At 38.5% G+C, this 19,344-nt stretch overlaps 1 protein-coding gene across 4 annotated transcripts in view; it reads right to left on the reverse strand.

Moving 5' to 3' along the window:
• spg (dedicator of cytokinesis spg) overlaps positions 1-19,344 on the reverse strand; it is a 499,880-nt gene that overhangs the window by 264,856 nt on the left and 215,680 nt on the right. For all 4 annotated transcript variants that reach the window (XM_081742033.1, XM_081742031.1, XM_081742032.1 and 1 more), the window contains exon 3: positions 1,034-1,074. In XM_081742033.1, the coding sequence (XP_081598159.1) occupies positions 1,034-1,074 (41 nt within the window). The remainder of the gene's footprint in view (positions 1-1,033; positions 1,075-19,344) is intronic.

Consider the following 19,344-nt stretch of genomic DNA (forward strand, 5'->3'; position numbering starts at 1 on the left):
AGCACGGTGTTTGCCCACCACAAAGTTTACTTGGCGGGGGCTGGGATCGAACCCGGGACCTCAGGCACCAGAGGTGAACGCTCTACCACTGAGCCACCGCCCCCCCATTTTCGGAGAATTCTGTCTCCAGAGGTACATGTTACCGACATGCGAGTGGTTCCTACAATGAATAGTCTTTATGCTGAAAGTGATTGATTAAAAATTAACTGAAAATTTATTATCCAGGGATAATTGGTAAATCGGCTAGAGCATCAAGACTGGTATTACATTCTTTGTACTTCATTCTCTTCACAATGAAGCAATGTTTTTTTTTTTTTTTTTCACCATTCTCAGTGTCGCGTGCCTGAGGGGAGAAATTTACGATAAACGGGGACTTTAAAAAAAACCCTTGTCCAACTTTGGGAGGGAATTTCTCACCTTTGGTACATAATAGAGAAATTTGAGTGATACAGTTGGAAACATTGTTCTATTCCGAACAAAACGAGATATGAACTATGATTCTACGATAAATAGTCTTGACGCAACAGCTGATTGAGTGAAAGTCTACAAAATGCCTCAAAAACAGCAAAATTTAAAAGGGTTAAGTTTTACTATATTGCTTTTTGGTTTTTGTAGTTTGAAGTTCCTCTTTAATCTTTTACAATCCACTTCTAATCTATCTGTGTTTACATTTTTTTCTGTTTCTTTACTTTTTCTTTCCGCTCCTCATTCTCAAGTCTACATTTTTCATTCTATTGGCCGAGGGTTGCGCCATCTAATGGCTCAGCTTCAAACTACTTAGAAGTATTGAAGAACCTTAAATCTGATTTCTTATTACTGTATTTTATACATGTGCAAGTAGTTGCTGCATGTCTAAGAAGTAAGTAAAATTGATCAAAATTAAAATAATCAGTATGGTATCACCTGACTAATTCAAGCAAAATATTTGAGTTCTCTAAAACTAGTTGCAACAAAATACAAGCAGTTTTCTATGAAGAATACTACTGGAAAATAACTGAAGCGAGAATTCTCAATATTGTGACCATCAACTTACCTTGAGCGAACGGTTTTTCGTTGAGAAACCTCGGTACCAGCCTGAAAAGAAAGAAAAAGTAGATATTTAAATATAACGGAAATAAAAGTGTCATTAAACATTACAAATTACAATATTCTTAATTATTCTGCATCATATTTGGGAAACAAAATTGTGTTAAGAGTCTTCATCCCGGCGAAATTAAAATACCGCTAATTTTACAGTAATTATGCGATATCTTCAAATAGATAAAAGCTAATTGAAATATGGAACAAGAGCGCCCTAGACAATATTATTTTGTGTGAGGTACCGTTATCACAAGTCACCTAGTGGCTTTCCGTTTTCAGCTGTTTAGAAACGCGAAAATAAATGCCGATTTTCAAAATGGCTCGAAATCGAAAGCAGATAAGTGAGTTGTGATAACGGTTTCTCATGTAAAATGATATTGTCTAGGGCGCTCTTGTTCCACATTTCGATTATCTTTTATCTATTTGAAGATATCACATAATTACTGTAAAATTAGCGGTATTTTAATTTCGCTGGGATGAAGACTTAAGGGAAATAATTAAACGTGTATTTTGACGTAAATCTCTAAAAATAAATAAATAAATAAATAAAAGCTACTCATAGATGGGTTTACTCAAAATTGAGGCTTTGCTACATTGGTTTTCCGCATCTGAAAATGTAAACTTAACGCTATTTCATGAAATAAGTTTCTTCGAAATCTTTTCTATCTCATTTTCAGAAAATACACAAACAGTTTACGTGGTCCCTATGAGACTGCAAAATTTGATGATAAATAGTTTTTGTGATAAAGCCATTCGAAGCATTTTAAACAAGCATTGTAATTTTACAACGTCAAAATTGAGAATTAAGTAATTGACCTCTTCGTATGAACATTTTGGCTTCTGTCCATCAAGATATTCGTAGCTGCTTCTGCAAATAAAATAATCAAATGTTGCTTCCCCCCCCCCCCAGAATAAACGATAAAAGCGTTTCTTTGCCTAACCTCATGACCTCTCAGTGTTTGGTATTTTAAGCACAAACGACTCCAAAACGCCGTTGGCCATTGAGTTGATGGATTAGATTACTAGTTCTCAAGTTGTGGCGTTGTACTCCTATGGCTATACGTAGTGGTTATTAAGGGCATAAATAAGGGACCCGCAGACCCCGTATTGTGGGGTGCCCAACCCATCATGGGACCCAATTCTGAAGTGGGACGTAGAGAAGGGGCCCCATGCCACGTTGTCTGCGGAGAGCCCCCAAGCCTTTAGTGGTCATTCAAATAATTTAACATTCAGTTCTTGATTAGTATGGTATGTTACTTAATAATTTTACTGTGTGATTGTATTATTATTATTATTGGGGACATGATGGATCAGTTATAGAGCGCTCACGCTCACCTCTGGTGCACAGGGTCCCTGGTTCAAACACAGGCCATGTGAATTTGTGGTGGACCACATCGTGTCCGTGGGCTATTCAGAGGTTTGTTTCCTCCCACATTCCCCTTCCATAATCATCCATCTCCTTCAGCTTAGAAAGCATGATGTGCCTATCAGCCGAATGGTGTGTCTACAAGACTGAATAGTGGCGCCCTTTAACACACGGGGATTTGGGGACATGGAATATATATCTCAGGCAACAGGGGAGACATTTTCTGCATTATTTTAAAAAAAATCAACAGTTGAAATTAGCATTTCAGAGGTATTTGGACCAACAACTAAAGTGAAACAATACATTAAGATTACATTTTTATAGACTATTTTTTATATACAAATACAAAAGACCTACTACGTAGTTTTTGAACTACCTTTTGTAATGGACGCTCAAAGAAACTAGGCAATTTACCATGAAATCTAAGTTATTATTAATATTTTGTTGATAACTTCATTTAAAATATTCTTCTATAATCAGAATATCTCTGCAGCGGTGGGTTTCTTAAGGCATGGAGTTATTATTTTTCAACAACAGTCTGAATAATATTAATAATTTCAATCCATATCACAATTCAAGAGTGGGAGCCAGGGACATCGATCTTGGCACCCAAAGATCTTAGCCCATATCTTGCAATGGAATATACACATAGCCCTATCTGGACGCCCCAAGTTATACAGAGAAATCGGCGCCGCTGCTCGTAACTAATAGCGGAGGGCCCACTTTTAGTTTGGGAGGAGCAGATCAAAATTCTCACAGAATAAGTAAATTAAATATAAGAGAAAGAGGAGAACAAACGGTCGATTCGGTTGTAATGTAATGGAATATTTTGAAAATTATATAATATGAACTTAGCACTATTTGCAGTGGAAACACTCAAGGACACGATTTATGTTCGTTACATTTCTCAAAACCATTTTCTTGCCGTTCTCTTTCACAATAGATCTTCCTTATCTTTTGTGGAAATGTTATTCTATCACATTCAATCCCAGGAAAGTAATATTTTAACATACATGACGTGACAAACTCCAAAAACCTTCTCATGTGATTAAATAAAATCAAGCGTTAGTGCAGGAAAAGAAAAACACTGCCATCGTTGAAGTTATCCTGGTACCCTCTAGGTGTCACCACTCTACACCTACAAGTGCAACAACATGTCTTGTGCTGCCATCTGTGAGCGTTGCTTTTAACTGAAGCGTTAGTGTGTGGTGAAAGACGTATGATTTCAATGGAAAGAACAAGAGGAACATGTGAATAATTCATGTCGCGTGCGGAATATGTAACAGGGATCCAGTCAGCAGTTCTTATTGTTCTTCCAGAGAAACACTAATTGATTCGCTACCGACGTCCTGGGTCTTTTCCATAATCTCAGAAGACATATGTTGCCTCACGACCATATTCACGTAAACAAAACAGAATGACGCATAAAATATCTGTAGCTTTTTAACCACGATTAGAACAAATCACACTACACGCAACAAAAGAATTCAAAAACAGAAGAAAGAATGCTTTCGTGATACAATTGATACAGTTTTCGACGAACGAACGGTTTCCTATTGAAGGAGCATTTAGCTCTTGTCACCACATCACGTATTGCTACATGATATCCAACCACGAAGATACAAACAGGTATTTCTCTCACGTTTTCCCCCATATTTTAACTAAAAGCTTTCAATTCTTCGGTTGTGGCAACTGAATAAAGGAAGATTAAGTTGAATTATTTTATTTAGAAGGGCAAATACAAATGGCCCCGTGTTCGATTCCCTATGGGAGAAAAATAATTTTGAATTTGAACTCATCACGGTAGTTCCGGTTCTATCTTTACTGTAGATTCACATCTCAAATAGTCTCAATGCTGAAAGGGTTTGATAAACTTCACAACGAACAAACGAATAATCAAAAGGGCAAATTAAGAGCGAAAGATACTTTCAGTGTGTAAATGACAGGAAGATTCAGGGGGAACTTCCCCCTCAATCACATTTTGATACCCTCGAATATAGCATCCTCGCTGGAATGCTCATTGACCCCTCCCCCCAAAAAAGTATTAAATGATAAAAAAAAAAAAGTATGATTATATAGCGCAATTCTACTGTTTTCAGTCCTCTCATAATTTTAATCCGCTAACTGCATTCTGAAATGAAAGATGTAAGCTATTCACTTGTCGCTTCTTCTCATTTCATACTCATAGCTATTATTATATAGGCCTAACTAACTGTATGGCCTATGAAATCCAGGGGCTCAACGCCGCATTCACAGAAGCTCTCAACTGACTTCTATCCTTAGCCAACTACATCGTTTCCACTTTGTATTTCTATTTCTGCTACATCCATCTTAATATTGTCCTCCCATCTACCCCTAGGTCTTCCTAATGGTCGTGTTCCGATTGGTCTTCCGGTTTTTGGAAAAAGTGAAATTTCATAAAACCGAAATGTCAGTTTTGAAAACAGCATTTTCGGGTTTCAGAAAACCGGTTTTCTCAAAAACCGAAAACCGAAAATGTCACAAAAATTCGACAGCACTAGTACATATTACCTTTCATATCTTGGTTAAAATTGATGGCCATCTATTAAGAAGTTCTCCAGGACGGAGAGAGCAATTAAATATAGAAAGGAGTTTTGGTTGGAAAGTAAACTGCTTAAAAATCAATGACGAACGATTGTTTTTTCGTAATACAGAAACTTACTACTTTAAACAATTAATATTCAAGAAGTGAAATGAAATTTTTAAGTTTTACGTTCCACGTTTATGCCGGCTACACTAAAGGGGATAATGACGATAAGAAATGAATGAAATAGTGGAATGAAGAAAGTGAGAGAACCCCAAGAAAACTAACGCACACGGTGTTTGTCCACCACAAAGCTTACTTGGCACGAGCTGGAATCGAACCTAGAACCCCATGCACCAGAGACGAACGCTCTACCACTGAGCCACCACGCCCCCAACAGTTAACATTGTCACGTGTACATCATGTGGAGGAATGTGGTAGGTATGGTATGATATTTTCTCAATTAAAATAGAATCAGGAGTAGTAATAGATTTTTACCACTTCCGGCTTTAGTAGAGAGAGCGGAGTGGAAATGGAATATATTTTGAAACGTTTGATTGATTACAAAGGACCGATTCTTTTTACCTATTATCGTTTTTACTCAATATTGACGAACATTGTAACTAGAACCGGTTGATTTCTGTTAGTTCTGGTTTTAGTACAGAGAATAGAGCATTCAATACATTCTTGGGACGTTACTTGATGGAAGCAAACCATTTCTCACTGTTACTGTTTCTAGTCTACAGCGATCAACAAAACCAGAAGGAAACCAGGAGCGGATTTCCACCATTTCCAATTTGAATATCACTCCATGGAGAAATCCCATTCCTAACTTTACACTCTATTAATCCTGGCCAAAATTGATGATGATCCATCAGGAAATTCTTCAGATTGTTTTGACTTGCTGATCAGTGTTTCTTTAAGAAAAAAGAAGTTTCGGCAGGGGGGAGGGGGCATACTTAGTATTCAGACAGGCACATATTATTTTCACATGGTACTATTCTATAGTACTCGCGCCGAGTCGTGAAGCTTGGGCTCTAAACCAATCATACAAATATTTTGCTTGAGCTCAACACATCGGAAAATTTCGGTACAATTCGTGGAGCCGCTCCCCGAGCGCACACTTGGGGAAACGTCGAACAGCTGAAACTCACAAACAATGTTGCCAAACTTTGAAGACATAGTAAACCAGTATATAAAAAAGGCATTTAAAAATTGCCAATAATAACACTGCACAACAATAACTACTGTAACAATTGTTCTAAAATGATAACAATAGCACAAATAGTAACAACGAAAATATAACGCAACAAAAAAGAATTAACAAAACGGAACTTGACGCCAATCCGACAACACTGTACTCTCGGGAGATGTTTTCCGTTTAGTGCGATAGAAGACACTGACAAAATATGATGGGTGGGGGTTGACGACTGGAACACACCCTCGAGTTCTATTGGGTGGCGAAATCGGTAGATCTAGGTCAAGCTTCACGACTCGGCGCGAGTACTATAGGCATTTATTGTATTATAAACGTATTATTTCGGTCTCCTCCAGAAGGCATACCCCCCCAAAAAAAAAAGACGTCTGGAAGGAACAATGTAACTGATGGCCAGATACACAAACGTAAATATGTATATAAAAGCGTTTTGAATTAAACACTCCCTATAAATCAATGAAGAACAATTTTCTGCCACAATAGGAAAACGTATTATACTCCGCGTCATCCGGATTGGCGTATGGCGTCAGCCAATAAGCTCGCAGTGCGTTGTTACCAAACTTTCAGTGACGATCATTATCAACAAATCAATTATGAATGATTAGATTCCTCCCTGAAGGTTTAGTAACAGCGAACTGCGATCTTAGTCTTAGGCTATTTGAGAAAGCGTTACCCCCCTGTGGCGAACGCGGCCAAAGTGGCTATTCAGTAATTTTACTTTCACCAGATGTGTAAATCATACTGTGAGCCAGTCAGGATTTCCAGGTCTTTTTGCCAGGTCCAGGTGTGTAATAGCAGAGTTCCAATACTTTGCACAAACCATCTTCCAAGCAGCTGTTTCTTGCTACAATCCCTTTGCCTGGTAACACGTCTTTCCCTTTTTTCCTTTCTTTTGAAATCTTTTAAACAGCAGGCGGTCTATTGTTCCGACCCGCACAAAATACGCTGGAGCTGACGTTTTCTCAGCGATTTTATTGCTTTCGCGTTTATGATTAACCATCTACATTTAAATACATGGTCAGCGTATTTCAAGAGTACGCATGAGCAATAAATACGCTTTGCGATCGCCTCAAATAGCCGGGTACTTATTGGCTGATGCCATACGTCAATTCGGGTGATGCGGCACGTGGAGTATAGTCTAATAGAGGATATGTGGTAGTGCAAGGACATAAGCGAAAGATTTTCCTTCCTTGTACAGAAGCTGAAAGGACTTTAAATCCTCGATGGTATTTCACTTTAATAGAAATCAGTGGACTCCGTTAGACTTGGTGCCAACATTCCAGACGAAGAATGGCCACCATCGACAGTGCTTTTGTCTCTGGATAACTAACTTCCGTACTGAGTGTTGTGGGGACAACCCGAGATTAAATTCTTCCTCCGTGTTCACTTCGGTCATTCCATCTCCAGCACATGCGACCAACTTCCATACCACAAGGCTTAGTTGCGTTGGATGCTACGAGAGAATCTGTTTTCGAGCTAGTTGACTTTCAGTCAAAATATAAAGCAATATTAGGCTGAAGTTTCTTTCCCAGTCTCCATGCCTTCTCTTCTCGATTTTTTAGACTACGAAATTATGCTATGTATAAGGGAAGTCCTACATCACGGCTATATCCGTTCGTCTGTCTGTCTGTCCATAAAAATCAGAGCAAAAACGCTCGGAGACACTGACTAAGATTTTTTTTTTTTAAATATAGATCCTGCGTCCCCAAAATATGTCCTTATCTCCTTTGTTAAACCTCTACTCAAACCAAAATAACAAACATCAATTATTTTCTTTTTAACATCGATGTCCAGAGAAAGAAACAGTAACAGATAAATAGGAATGTTTCTTTTACTTATTAAAGAATATGTTTGTGGTGTCATGAATAGTTTTACATCCTCTGTTGAAATTAGAAGTGGTACCATTCACCCAGATCTCCGCAAACTAAAAAAAAAAAAAAAAAAAAAAAAAAAAAAAAAAAAAAAAAAAAAAAACCGGAGAGAGGTAGAGAAAAATGATTTTAAATTAGACTCAGCGTCCCAAGACTAGATTTTATCTTCAATTCTACCCCCAGGGCCAGATTAAGACCCCTTAGAGGACCTAAGCATTTAAGAGATTTCGGTGCTCCTATGTACCTATATGTATATGTAGGTAGGCCTATATGTAATCCAAAATATATAAACAAGAATAAACCGTAAAATAGTTTTCTCTTACACTCTCTTAACTGCAAAGTCTTCGATCAGATCCTCAAAATTAGTCTTACGTAATACATCTTAACGTATCTAGCCTGCCTTCTGGCATTGTTGTTCTGATGGGATTTTCGTTTTTGTGAACCATTTGACCCTGCATTTTATTTTGGTTCTTGGAATTTGTAAAATACAAAAATAAGTAGATTCGGACTTGAGCGGGAGCACTCAACCCATGATCCAGGCCACCTTGTTGGATTTCTAATAATTAATGTCCATCATTATTATTATTACTTCCGCCAAGAAGGTTAAGTTCTTGTTGGATTTTTGTCTGCGTGCTGTGTGTTTTTCCCCTAAAGCTGTGCAAGAAGTATACAAATTCCACACACTAACATAAATGCAAAGTTACCCGTGCTTTTTATTTACACATGTATATAATATATATGGGGTTTATTCCTTTGGTTTCCTGAGTCTTGGTGGAAGTATGCACTCTCTGAGTGCTCTTATTATTGTATATAGAGTACACGGGCGTCTCTAGAGGGGGGACGAGGGGGACGCGTCCTCCCAATATTTTGAAGTACAAAATATTCAATATTTTATTCTAATTTAATTTATTTACTAACGACAGAATATCATACAAATTATAATAATTATATTTATTTGGAATATAATATTCAGGCTGTGAAACGATTGTAATCGAGTTCTTGATATACTTTAGGGGGTCCGTGAAGGAAAGAAGAAAGGTAACAAATGGAATCGAAGTTAATAAACAGGTTGGGCTAGGCAGTACCATTTAAATCACTTTCTTTGATGCTCCCCCCCCCCCCAAAAAAAATTACATGTCAGAGACGCCAGTCATACTGTATGTATATGCAGCTGAATCATGATCCACAAAAAGGGCCCCAACAATTAATGAATAAATTATATATATAAATTATATCTACACAAAACTTGAAAGCGAAATGCTGTTTCATATTACTTCCAATCGTTCCCGTGACGTGCATCTCGCGTATAGATTCAGTTCGGCTGTCTGCTCACTCTCACTGTTTCCTAAAAGCTAACGTGCCACAGTTGCACAGTTAAGGGTTGTAGGCCTATGCTATTTTTTCCACCAACGCTTTTCTAGTGAATTGGGTCTGCGTCAGTGGCGCCAGCCTTATTCACTTCTGGAAGGACTCTGTATGGTAATATTTTTCATTATTATATTAAAGCAGGGGCGGATTCAGGACCGACTTCTGGGGAGGGGGTGGTGGGTTGTCATGCTGCTACTTTTAAGGGCTCCAAACTTTGGGATGGGTTTTATTTATATATATAAAATAAGAAAGTTTCCTCTTCTGGGGGGCAATTGCCCCGATCGCTCCCCTGAATCCGCCCCTGTATTAATCTATGATACGATTAAGTTAAACAAATAAAACTAAAAATGCCCCTTCCCCCCAAAAAAAACACTAAATTCACTAGTGGTGGGCACAAAAACAGTTTTTTTTTCCAAAACCGAATCCAGTTTCGATTTTCTTCAAAACCGGTTCTGTTTTTTTTTTTTTTTTCAAAATTTGTTCTATTTCTGACCAGAATTGTGTTTCGTTGTTCTCCGGAAACTGAATCCGTTTCCACAGAAATAGTTTTATGTGTTTTCCAAAGGTTTTCACAAAAACTAAAACCGGTTTTTGAAGAAAACCGAAACCTGTTTCGGTGAATAAACGCACCGGTTTTGTAGAAAACTGAAATGTCGGTTTCTCGGGTTTCGGTTTTTCTAGACACCGGTTTGCGGTTTTTATTTAAAAAAACGGTTTTGCCCATCCCTAAAATTCACACAGCCCGCTATGACATCTTGAAATCTTTAAACTTCTGTAATATCAAAGACAACACGCAAACAACAAAGTACTTTGTCTTCGGTCTATCAAACATCATGGCGTTAAACTTTTGGTATCCATCCACCAACCATTTACACACTCTCAACTTTATTCCCCAACAAATATCAGCTACTTTTATTGCTGATCTTTGAGCAAGTTCCCTTGCTCCTCTTTTGAGTATAAATAGAATCTTAACACAAAATTTTCATGACTGTCAATTCACATTCTTCAATCTTCTATTATTTTCAGCTCCCACGTATTTTTTAATTCTTGTTTTGCATGTGTTCAAGAAAAGTTAAACTGTCATGAAGAAAATAATATGAGTTTAAAATTTTGTTCGTAAAGAAAGAATCGAAAAATAAGATGTGAAAAAGATAAATTCCACAATGCATCTGCCGGGTGGGAGCACGAAAAAAATGACATGGCTTTCAGTGAAAACTTTTGGCATTAGATGTTTTGTCTTCCCCCTCCCTTTGTAGTCATTGCGTGGCGCTGTGACTTCTGGGCCACTCATTAGATCACGAAACGTAGCTAAAGAGATTTTTCCGTGACCGAGGACACGTGCATGGGAATAATCTGCTCAACGTCCCACCAGACACAAAACAATCAACTCCACATAACGCAAATAAATATACCGGGTGTGCCAAAAGTAAATATTCAAGTTTCTTAAATAATGTCCAAGTGACATGAATATTGAAAGAGTGAAATTTCCTTCTTTAGTAGGGACAATGTTACATATATTCAGCATAACTATGTAGTTGAAATGAGATATTTCTTTCAGCTTTTTTTACGTCCCACGATTATGCTGGCTAGGCTAAAGAAGAGTGATGATGAGAAATGAATGGAATAGTGGGATGAATAAAGTGGGGAGAAACGAGAGTACCCCTAGAAAATCACGCACACGGTGTTTGTCCACCACAAAGCTAACGTGTAGCGAGCTGGGATCGAACCAGAGACCCCTCGCAGCAGAAAGAACGCTCTACCACTAAGTCACCGCGTCCCCAACGAGATATTTGTTCATCACACTATAATATCTTAATATGTCCTCTAATTTTAGTTTCGTTCACCTCTGGTGTTTGAGCCCCGGGTTCAAACCCTGCTCCCGCCAAGTGAACTTTGTGGTCGACAAACACACACCACACCTTTGTGGTGTGTGCGTGGGTTTTCTCGGGGTTCTCCCGTTTCCTCCCACTTTCTTCATTCCACCATTTCATTCATCTCTCATCATCACCGTCTCCTTTATTCTAACCGGCATATCCATGGGACGTAAAACTCAAAAATTTCATTTCATTTTTCTAATTTTAGTTTGACACTCAATGAAAGCGCCACATTAGCAAATTTTATTATTATTATTATTATTATTATTATTATTATTATTATTATTATTATTATTATTATTATTATTATTATTATTATTATTTTAGCTGCATCGAACCTATCTCCCTCAATTTTCTTCTCTCAAACAATTTTTTATCAACTATACAATTATACGTAATTGTTATTATACGGAATGTCACTATCAATAGCACAGAATGATAGAAGGTTAGCACTTTACCACGCCAGCGATCGAGTTTGAACCAAGCAATTACGTTAGTGAATCAGTGACTACACTACAGGAAGGAAAGAGGGGCAGGCGCCCTATGGTGACATCGTCTTCCCCTCAGACTAGTAATATAGGTGAAATAACATAAAACTACTATTTTCGTTATATTAAAAAAAAAAAAACTGCTGCATTCCCAAAAATGTTTCTGCCCCCACGAAACTAAGTCTGGCGTCATCACTTTAGTAAACACATCGCTGAGGAAATGAATTGCGATTAGTGGTGTACACAAAGAGAAAAAAGGCTTTTAACATCAGTCCTTCCAAGATATTACACACTGACCAGCCAAAACATTATGATCACTCGCTACTTTTTGAACGAAGTTATCAGCTGACGTAAGAGTCACGAGATACAAGCACACCGCTCGACAGACAATGACAGAATTGTCTCTTGACCAATCAGTGTGGTGCTTGTGCGTAGAAGAAGGAAGGCGATATATCAGAGTTTGATTGGGCCAGATTATGATGGTCAGAGCACGGGAACAACGAGTATTTCCGACACTTGTAGTGTTTGCGAGCTGCCATGGTTACTATCTTCCAAAGTGGGAAAAGGACAATGAAACCAGCACCAAACGACAAGGCGTGAGACGGCCATATCTCATTAAAGATCTCGGACGTGGTGGTCTGTCGAGATTGGTACAACAAGATAGGACGCAAACGTTGGCACAAATAACAGCAGACTTTAACGACACAGCTGATATTCCACACATGTCTCAATGTTAACCGCGAGGCATCGTCGATTATGACTAAAATGGGTACGTACTGACCGTCATTGAACCGCTGACCAATGGCACAACGTTGCATGATCCGACGAATCACGATACTGCCTTCATCATATCGATGGCCGGGTCAGAATTCGTCGCCTTTCAGGGGAACAGCTGCACGACACATGTACAGTAGAACGATGAGAGGCCGGTGGTGGCCCCATTATGATTTAGGAAACCTTGACATAGCCAGCCATGGCCCCAGTAGTATGTAAGGAGGGCATCATGACGTCTCCTAAAAATCGGCACGTCATTGCTGATCATCTACATCCAGTCATGTGGGCATTTATCTCTGTACGCAACCAGGTTGTATGTTGCTACCAACATTATTTTAAGTGTTGTGTTGATCTCCCTCATTTTTTTTTTTGTTTCGGGCTGTTTTTTTCTTTCCGCAGACCATACTTCAATATGTCCTTGAAAATTTGTCGCCTTGGGTCCGGACCCATGTGATTCGTGTGTAAAATACAGATCTGGACGGCATATCCATTTCTGGAAAAGAAAAGGAAAAAAAAAATCCGCTGCTTCTTGCTACAAAAAACAAATGACAGGGAAACTGAAAGTATAAAAAGAAACTCCCTAAGAGTATGGCTTCTCGAAGGTGCGTTTCCGATGCGTTACTCCCGCAGCGAACGCGACCTGAGTAGCTACTCGGTAATTTTACTTTCGTCAGTTATAAATGATAATGTGAGCCAGCCACGGTTTCCAGGTCTTTTTTGTATGTACCCTATTGTGTTACATAGATTTTTCTGTGATTAGCTAATTTTTCGGAATTTCCTTGTATTTTTGTGAATTTTCTTTTGTTACACACGCACATACTTTATAATAGCAGAGTTCCGATACTCTGCACAAAGCATCTTCCAAGCAGCTGTTTCTTGCTAAAATCCTCTTGCCTGGCAACACGTCCTCGCTTTTTCCTACCTTTAGACATCTTTTACTGTTTCCGAAACAGCAGGCGGTCTATTGTTCCGAAACGCCCCAAATACGCTCCACCCGACGTATTCTGCGCGTTTTTATTGCTTTCGCGTTTACAGCGCATTGCAATTAGCCATCCACATTTAAATACATGGTCAGCGTATTCCAAGCGAACGCATGAGCCATAAAAACGCGTTGCGAACGCATCGAATAGCCATAGACTTAAGATCAACTCAATACAGCCAAGGATGGAGAAAAATATTTTTTTTCTTTATATTAATCTAGACTCGATACATGGTCGGAACTGGAAAGGATGATGTCATTTAATTTTCGAAGCAAAGTCAGTTTCGCTGTGAACACATTCGAATTTATTTCAAAAAGTTTTCGCATAACTTTCTTCTGCGAGGTCGTTTTTAGGCGGTGATAAGTAATGTATAAAAACGGCCTTCACTAAAAGATTTGTTCCCTTAGACGTTTTAACTAACTGTATACATTATACATAAACATGCGAATGTTTTTGTGTGTTTCTTTAAGTGTGAAACAAATGTGCTACTGTTTCTGGTATATAAACTAAGCTGTTAGCAATAAACTCTGTTCTATTTGGACAGACAACTTCCGTAGAATTGTTCACACTACACTCTCACTTCCAACTTCTTCTTCTTCTTCTTTTTCGTTTTTGTTAAACCCCAAAAGGATTCTTGGGATCTGGGACAGAGCCAAACCCTGTCGCATTATGGCAGCAGGCGAAAGCTACTTCAGCATTCGGGAGAGTGGCCACCTTTTAGGAATGAAATAATGGAACCTCAACGACACCTACTGCCATTACAAGTAATACGAGCATCACTGTTAGAAGTAGGCCTATTCTTACTGTTACAAGACAAAGACAATCGCTCTGACTGCTGGTTTAGTTGCTAGCGTCTTTGGTTCATGTGTTTTCGGGTTTGATTCCCGGGAAGGAATGCTTTGAAATTTGAACGTCTTACAGTGGTTTGGGTTCTACCGTAAATTGTAAATCCACATCTCATATAGCCTCGGTGCTAAAAAGAAAGAGATGCTAAACTCCAGTCAACGCAAAGATACAAGAATGATTCAGAAAGTCAGGCACGTAGCCAAGGGGTGGGTCCGGGTGGTCCGGACACCCCCCTTCGGATCCAGAAATGAAAAACATTAAGGAAGGATAAAACAAAAAGATCTGAGAAAAAGATGAATCAGCGTCAAAAATATAAAGCTACAGCAAGCACTAAAGCTACAAGCGTTTGGTTACTCTTTCTTATTAGGAGCTTTGTGTGGAGGAAACGGGGGGGGGGGGGATCAAGTTGAAAATGGATATTATTGTAATGAAGCATTCCGAATTCCATCTATTTCTATGATAATGTAGACTCTCAGGTAGAACTTAAGAAATGCCCAGAATCACGAATAATATGAGCCATTTTGAATTTCAGGGCAACACTAATCCATTTTATATGATGTCTTTACTCCCGAAAGAAGTCTCGTTGCTATCGTTGATAGCATTAAATGAAGATTAAAATAAAATAAAATAAAATAAAAGAAAGAAAGAAAGAAAGAAAAGAAAAGAAAGAAAGAAAGAAAGAAAGAAAGGAGACAAGTAGAACCGAGTTCGAATGACCTCGGAATCTTTTTCAATACCTTTTAATATTCTTTTACTCAAGATTTCTTCATAGTTTTTTTTTATTTATTTATTAAAATACTTACTAACATATCCTCATTTTATTGTCCTAAAAGAGCCTGGTGTATAACCACAGTATCTCGACACGGACCCTTCCCTCCCTATTGCGAAATCTTGGCTACGTGCCTGCAGAAAGTAATGCCTCCAAGATAATACCTTTATTTGTGTTTGGCAGATAAGGTACCGTATGAGTGGAAAGCATGCAATGTTAGCTACAAATGGTGGCATAATTTTCCGATATAGTCCCCATTACGGGTAACACACTTGCGCCAACGCGAAACAAGGTCTTTCATGCCGTTGGCGAAGAACTGTGGTATCTGCTGGCGATACCACTGCCGAATGGCTGTTTCCACCTCCGCGTCGAAACTGTAGCATTGGCCCTTTAGGTGATCCTTAAGTTTGGGGAAGAGCCAAACGTCGCAGGGCACAAGATCCGGACTATTGGCAGGATGAGGAAGGGCAACAATACTTTGCCAGCAGATGGGACAACTTTCGGTTTTTTAGCGGAGAAGAGGACGTGTGGCGGTGCTCCATTGACTGACGCTCCGTTTCCGAGTCGTAATGGTGTATCCACGACTTGTCGTCGGCGCTGAATGTTCGTGGATGTCAACCTTCCGCAGTCAGAAATTCAATGACAGCCCAATGTTTCAACCGGATGTTTCAACCGGATGACGTCACTGGATGTCATCGATTGCTCGATTACTATGGAATGAGAAGAGATAGGAAGGTTAAACAAGTGACGTTGTATAGCTTAAACATCATTGTGTTAATGATAAACAGTTTAGAATGTTTGCAGTACTCCTGGCCAAGTAGTGGGCTTGGAGACATTACTTTCTGAATCACCCTCGTGCAATCTTCCTGTTAACTGTCTATACTTTTCATTTACAGCACGTAAATAAATAAATAAATAAATAACGTATTCAAGTAAAATAAAAGCTGTCAACCGCATAAAATTAGCAACGAACGGCATATTTTCAATGACACAAAAATTCATTTTTGTCAATTTTATCGAAAATTACGCATGAGGATTAACCCTTAAGCATGATATTTTGTTCAGCTCGATGCGACCTAGCGATTGAAATGTGTCTCATGTTTGGACATAATTGAAGTTTATGAGTTGACCACAATTTTCGACTGTCATTGACTATCTTAAAAAAGGCGCACTTCCGGTTGACGTGGAAAGTTGAAATTTGACATGATTATAGCTTTTTGAGATTAATCGACACGAAAATTGCCAAAAGTGAATAATTTTTAGAGGGTTTAAAGGAGGGATCAAGAATTTCCCCATGTTATTTATTTTTTTTTAAACCTATAATCTCATGGTTTAGGTACTTGGAATTAGAATAAAAACTTGAAATTCAGTACGCTTGTATGTCTTCGTTATCGTTTCCTAAGTAAATCAGTAAAAATAAAATTTCCAACTTTAGAGTGGTATTATGGGGAACTGAAAAATCTTTCCCATGTTATTTATAAGGGACGTCTTCTACACCCCAAAATGTTTAGGCACTTCCGGTAGGAGTAGAATGATAAAATTTGGCATGATTGTAGCTTTCCGAGACTAATCTACAGAAAAATTGCCAAAAGTGGATATTTTTTAATTTTAAGGGGTATAAAGGAGGATGAAGAAATCTATATGCTATTTAAATGGGCGTTTTTTGGGAATACGAAATCTTGTATTTTAGACAGTTGAAACAGAAAAAAAAACTTGTGAAAAGGGTTGTGAGTTTAAGAGGTGCGAGGTCGTAGATCGAGCATAGGCGGGGGTGTGGGGGCGAAGTCCCCAGCTGGGAAAATTCAGGAAATATAAAGAGCAAATGCACGAAATTCACTGTTGATGCCAAGGCTGATACATACGAGATGCGAGGCCGTGGGCCGAGCAAATGGGGGAGTCTTGGGGCGGAGCCACAAGCTAGCCAAAGGCTATACTAAAGAATGAGTCAGAAAAAACTTGGCCAGTAACTTTGACCAAAAAAGTAGGTAAAGAAATTAAAAGAAGGAAGGTCGTTTTAATACTTTAGTTGACTATAAAGTAAAAAACATTAAACACACAAAATATATCATAAAGAACTAATTATGAAAAAATGCTCGTACATTACTTTTAAACCGCTTCATAAGAGTTCGCACATCTTCTTCTGTTATTTGATTTTCAGCTGCAGTCCACTTGCGACGAAAAGTTTTCAAGTCAGCTGCCTTCCCTTTTGATGTTTTCAATGTTCTTTTAATGTGGGTCCAATATTTTTCAATTGGCCTAAGTTCAGGGCAATTTGGAGGATTTGCCTCTCTTCGAACTACGACGATACCCTTTTCTTTATAACAATCAGTGGCTGCTTTAGAGTAGTGAGAGGTAGCAAGATCTGGCCAAAAGAAAACAGAGTTACTGTGTGACATCACAAATGGACACAAGCGTTTTTGTAAACACTCCTTCGTATAAATTTCGCCGTTAATTGTCCCTGTTGTGATGAACGCCTTACATTTTTTGCCGCATAAACAAATAGCTTGCCAAATCAAATATTTTTTTGGGATATTTGGATGCCTTCCGTTGTTTAAATTTATCCTGCACATCTCCTTTCTTCAGTGCCACGTAGTACTCCTTTCCGGGAATTTGACTGAAATCAGCGACACAATAGGTTTTGTCGTCCATAATGCAACATTCATATTGAGTAAGGTCTTGATCATAGAGTTTTCTTGCTCTGGATTTTGCCGTCAGTTGTTGCTTTTCGTCTGGGTTAGGTACCTTTTGCACTTTGAAAGATCGTAAACCTTTCCTTGCTTTAATTCTGTGCACTGCAGGTTGGGACGCTTTGACCACACCAGCAGCTGCTGCTCTTTCCGGTAATTTCGGATTCCGACGCAGCAGTGCAATAACCCTTTTCTCCAGCTTCGGTTGGCTAGTCCCCGGTTTTCTACCTGAGCCAGGTTTCCTTTCAACAGTTAAATCTTGTGTGTACTTTTTAATTACATTTTGCCCAGTAGACCGAGGGTACTTTACGAGTTTGCTTAATTTATTTAAGGACATACGTGGATTTTCGAGGTATTTGTTCACAATTAGTTTTCGTTTCTCTAACTGACTCATCGTTCTTTACCACACCACGCGCACTTCACAACTGACAATCTATTCGTAAGTATGATCGGCAGTCTGTCCTTGCTTATGCACAGAGCTGCCAATGTTAATCTTATATACTAGAAAATATGGCGGGAGGAAAGCGGCCAAGTTTTTTCTGACTCATTCTTTAGTCTGATACACAAAATTGAAAGTGATTATGTTTGTGAACTCCTGAACCACCCGACAGATCTCGATCAAATTTTCAACATAGGTGAGGTTTGAGACTGGGATGTTTTTTTATCATTTCACTTTGACGGTCCACCTTATGGGAAGAGCAGGAGAGAAATTTAAAAATTATCGAAAATGACCAATATTAGTGTTGAATCTATAGTTTTCGGGATCACTGAGACGAACAGTGACACTTCCGAAGCCATTTACATCCAAATAAAGCCCTTTATGCCCAAAATGAAACGTATTCTCCCCATGCGAAGAACGGGTAATCTGTTCGTACTGTATAATACCGTCCTGCTAATGCCAGAATGAAAATCTTGATTACAGCATTCTTCAGGTTATTTTTTTTTATCTTAATAGGTAGCGTGCTTGCTGTACAGCATTAAGTACTAAGTTTACAAAAATAGTTTTTGTATATTTTCTTTGTTAAGTTTACAAAAAAATAGTTTTTGTAGATTTTCTCAAAAACTACGCGACCATTTCCACTCACCCATACAAACTTATTCAGCTTAATGAGATCTCTGCTTTAAATCTTCTTTTGTTTTTCGTTAGATGCTAAAAGTAATGTAGAATTAATGGTTCAGAAGCCAGCAGTACAAAAGGAGGAATAAGTATGGAACAGAGAAGCAGTGGATCGTGGATCAATACGACGTGACCCACTTCGATCCAACACCCACTCTGACCCACTCTGATCCACATGATTCACTCTGACCCACCGACCCACTCTGCTCAGTACATTTTAGATAGCACCTTCTGAACACAGGTGAATTTGTCTACGTTTTATTTTGAAGTTCTCCATTTGTCTTCCCTTTTCATTTGTTTCTATTAGCTTGCCTAAGATGAGTATATCTAAGTGAAAAAAGAACTTTTGGATATTGATATTTG

Source organism: Thermobia domestica, chromosome 16, assembly GCF_964235325.1.
Source record: "Thermobia domestica chromosome 16, izTheDome1.hap1.1, whole genome shotgun sequence".
NCBI lineage: Eukaryota > Metazoa > Arthropoda > Insecta > Zygentoma > Lepismatidae > Thermobia > Thermobia domestica.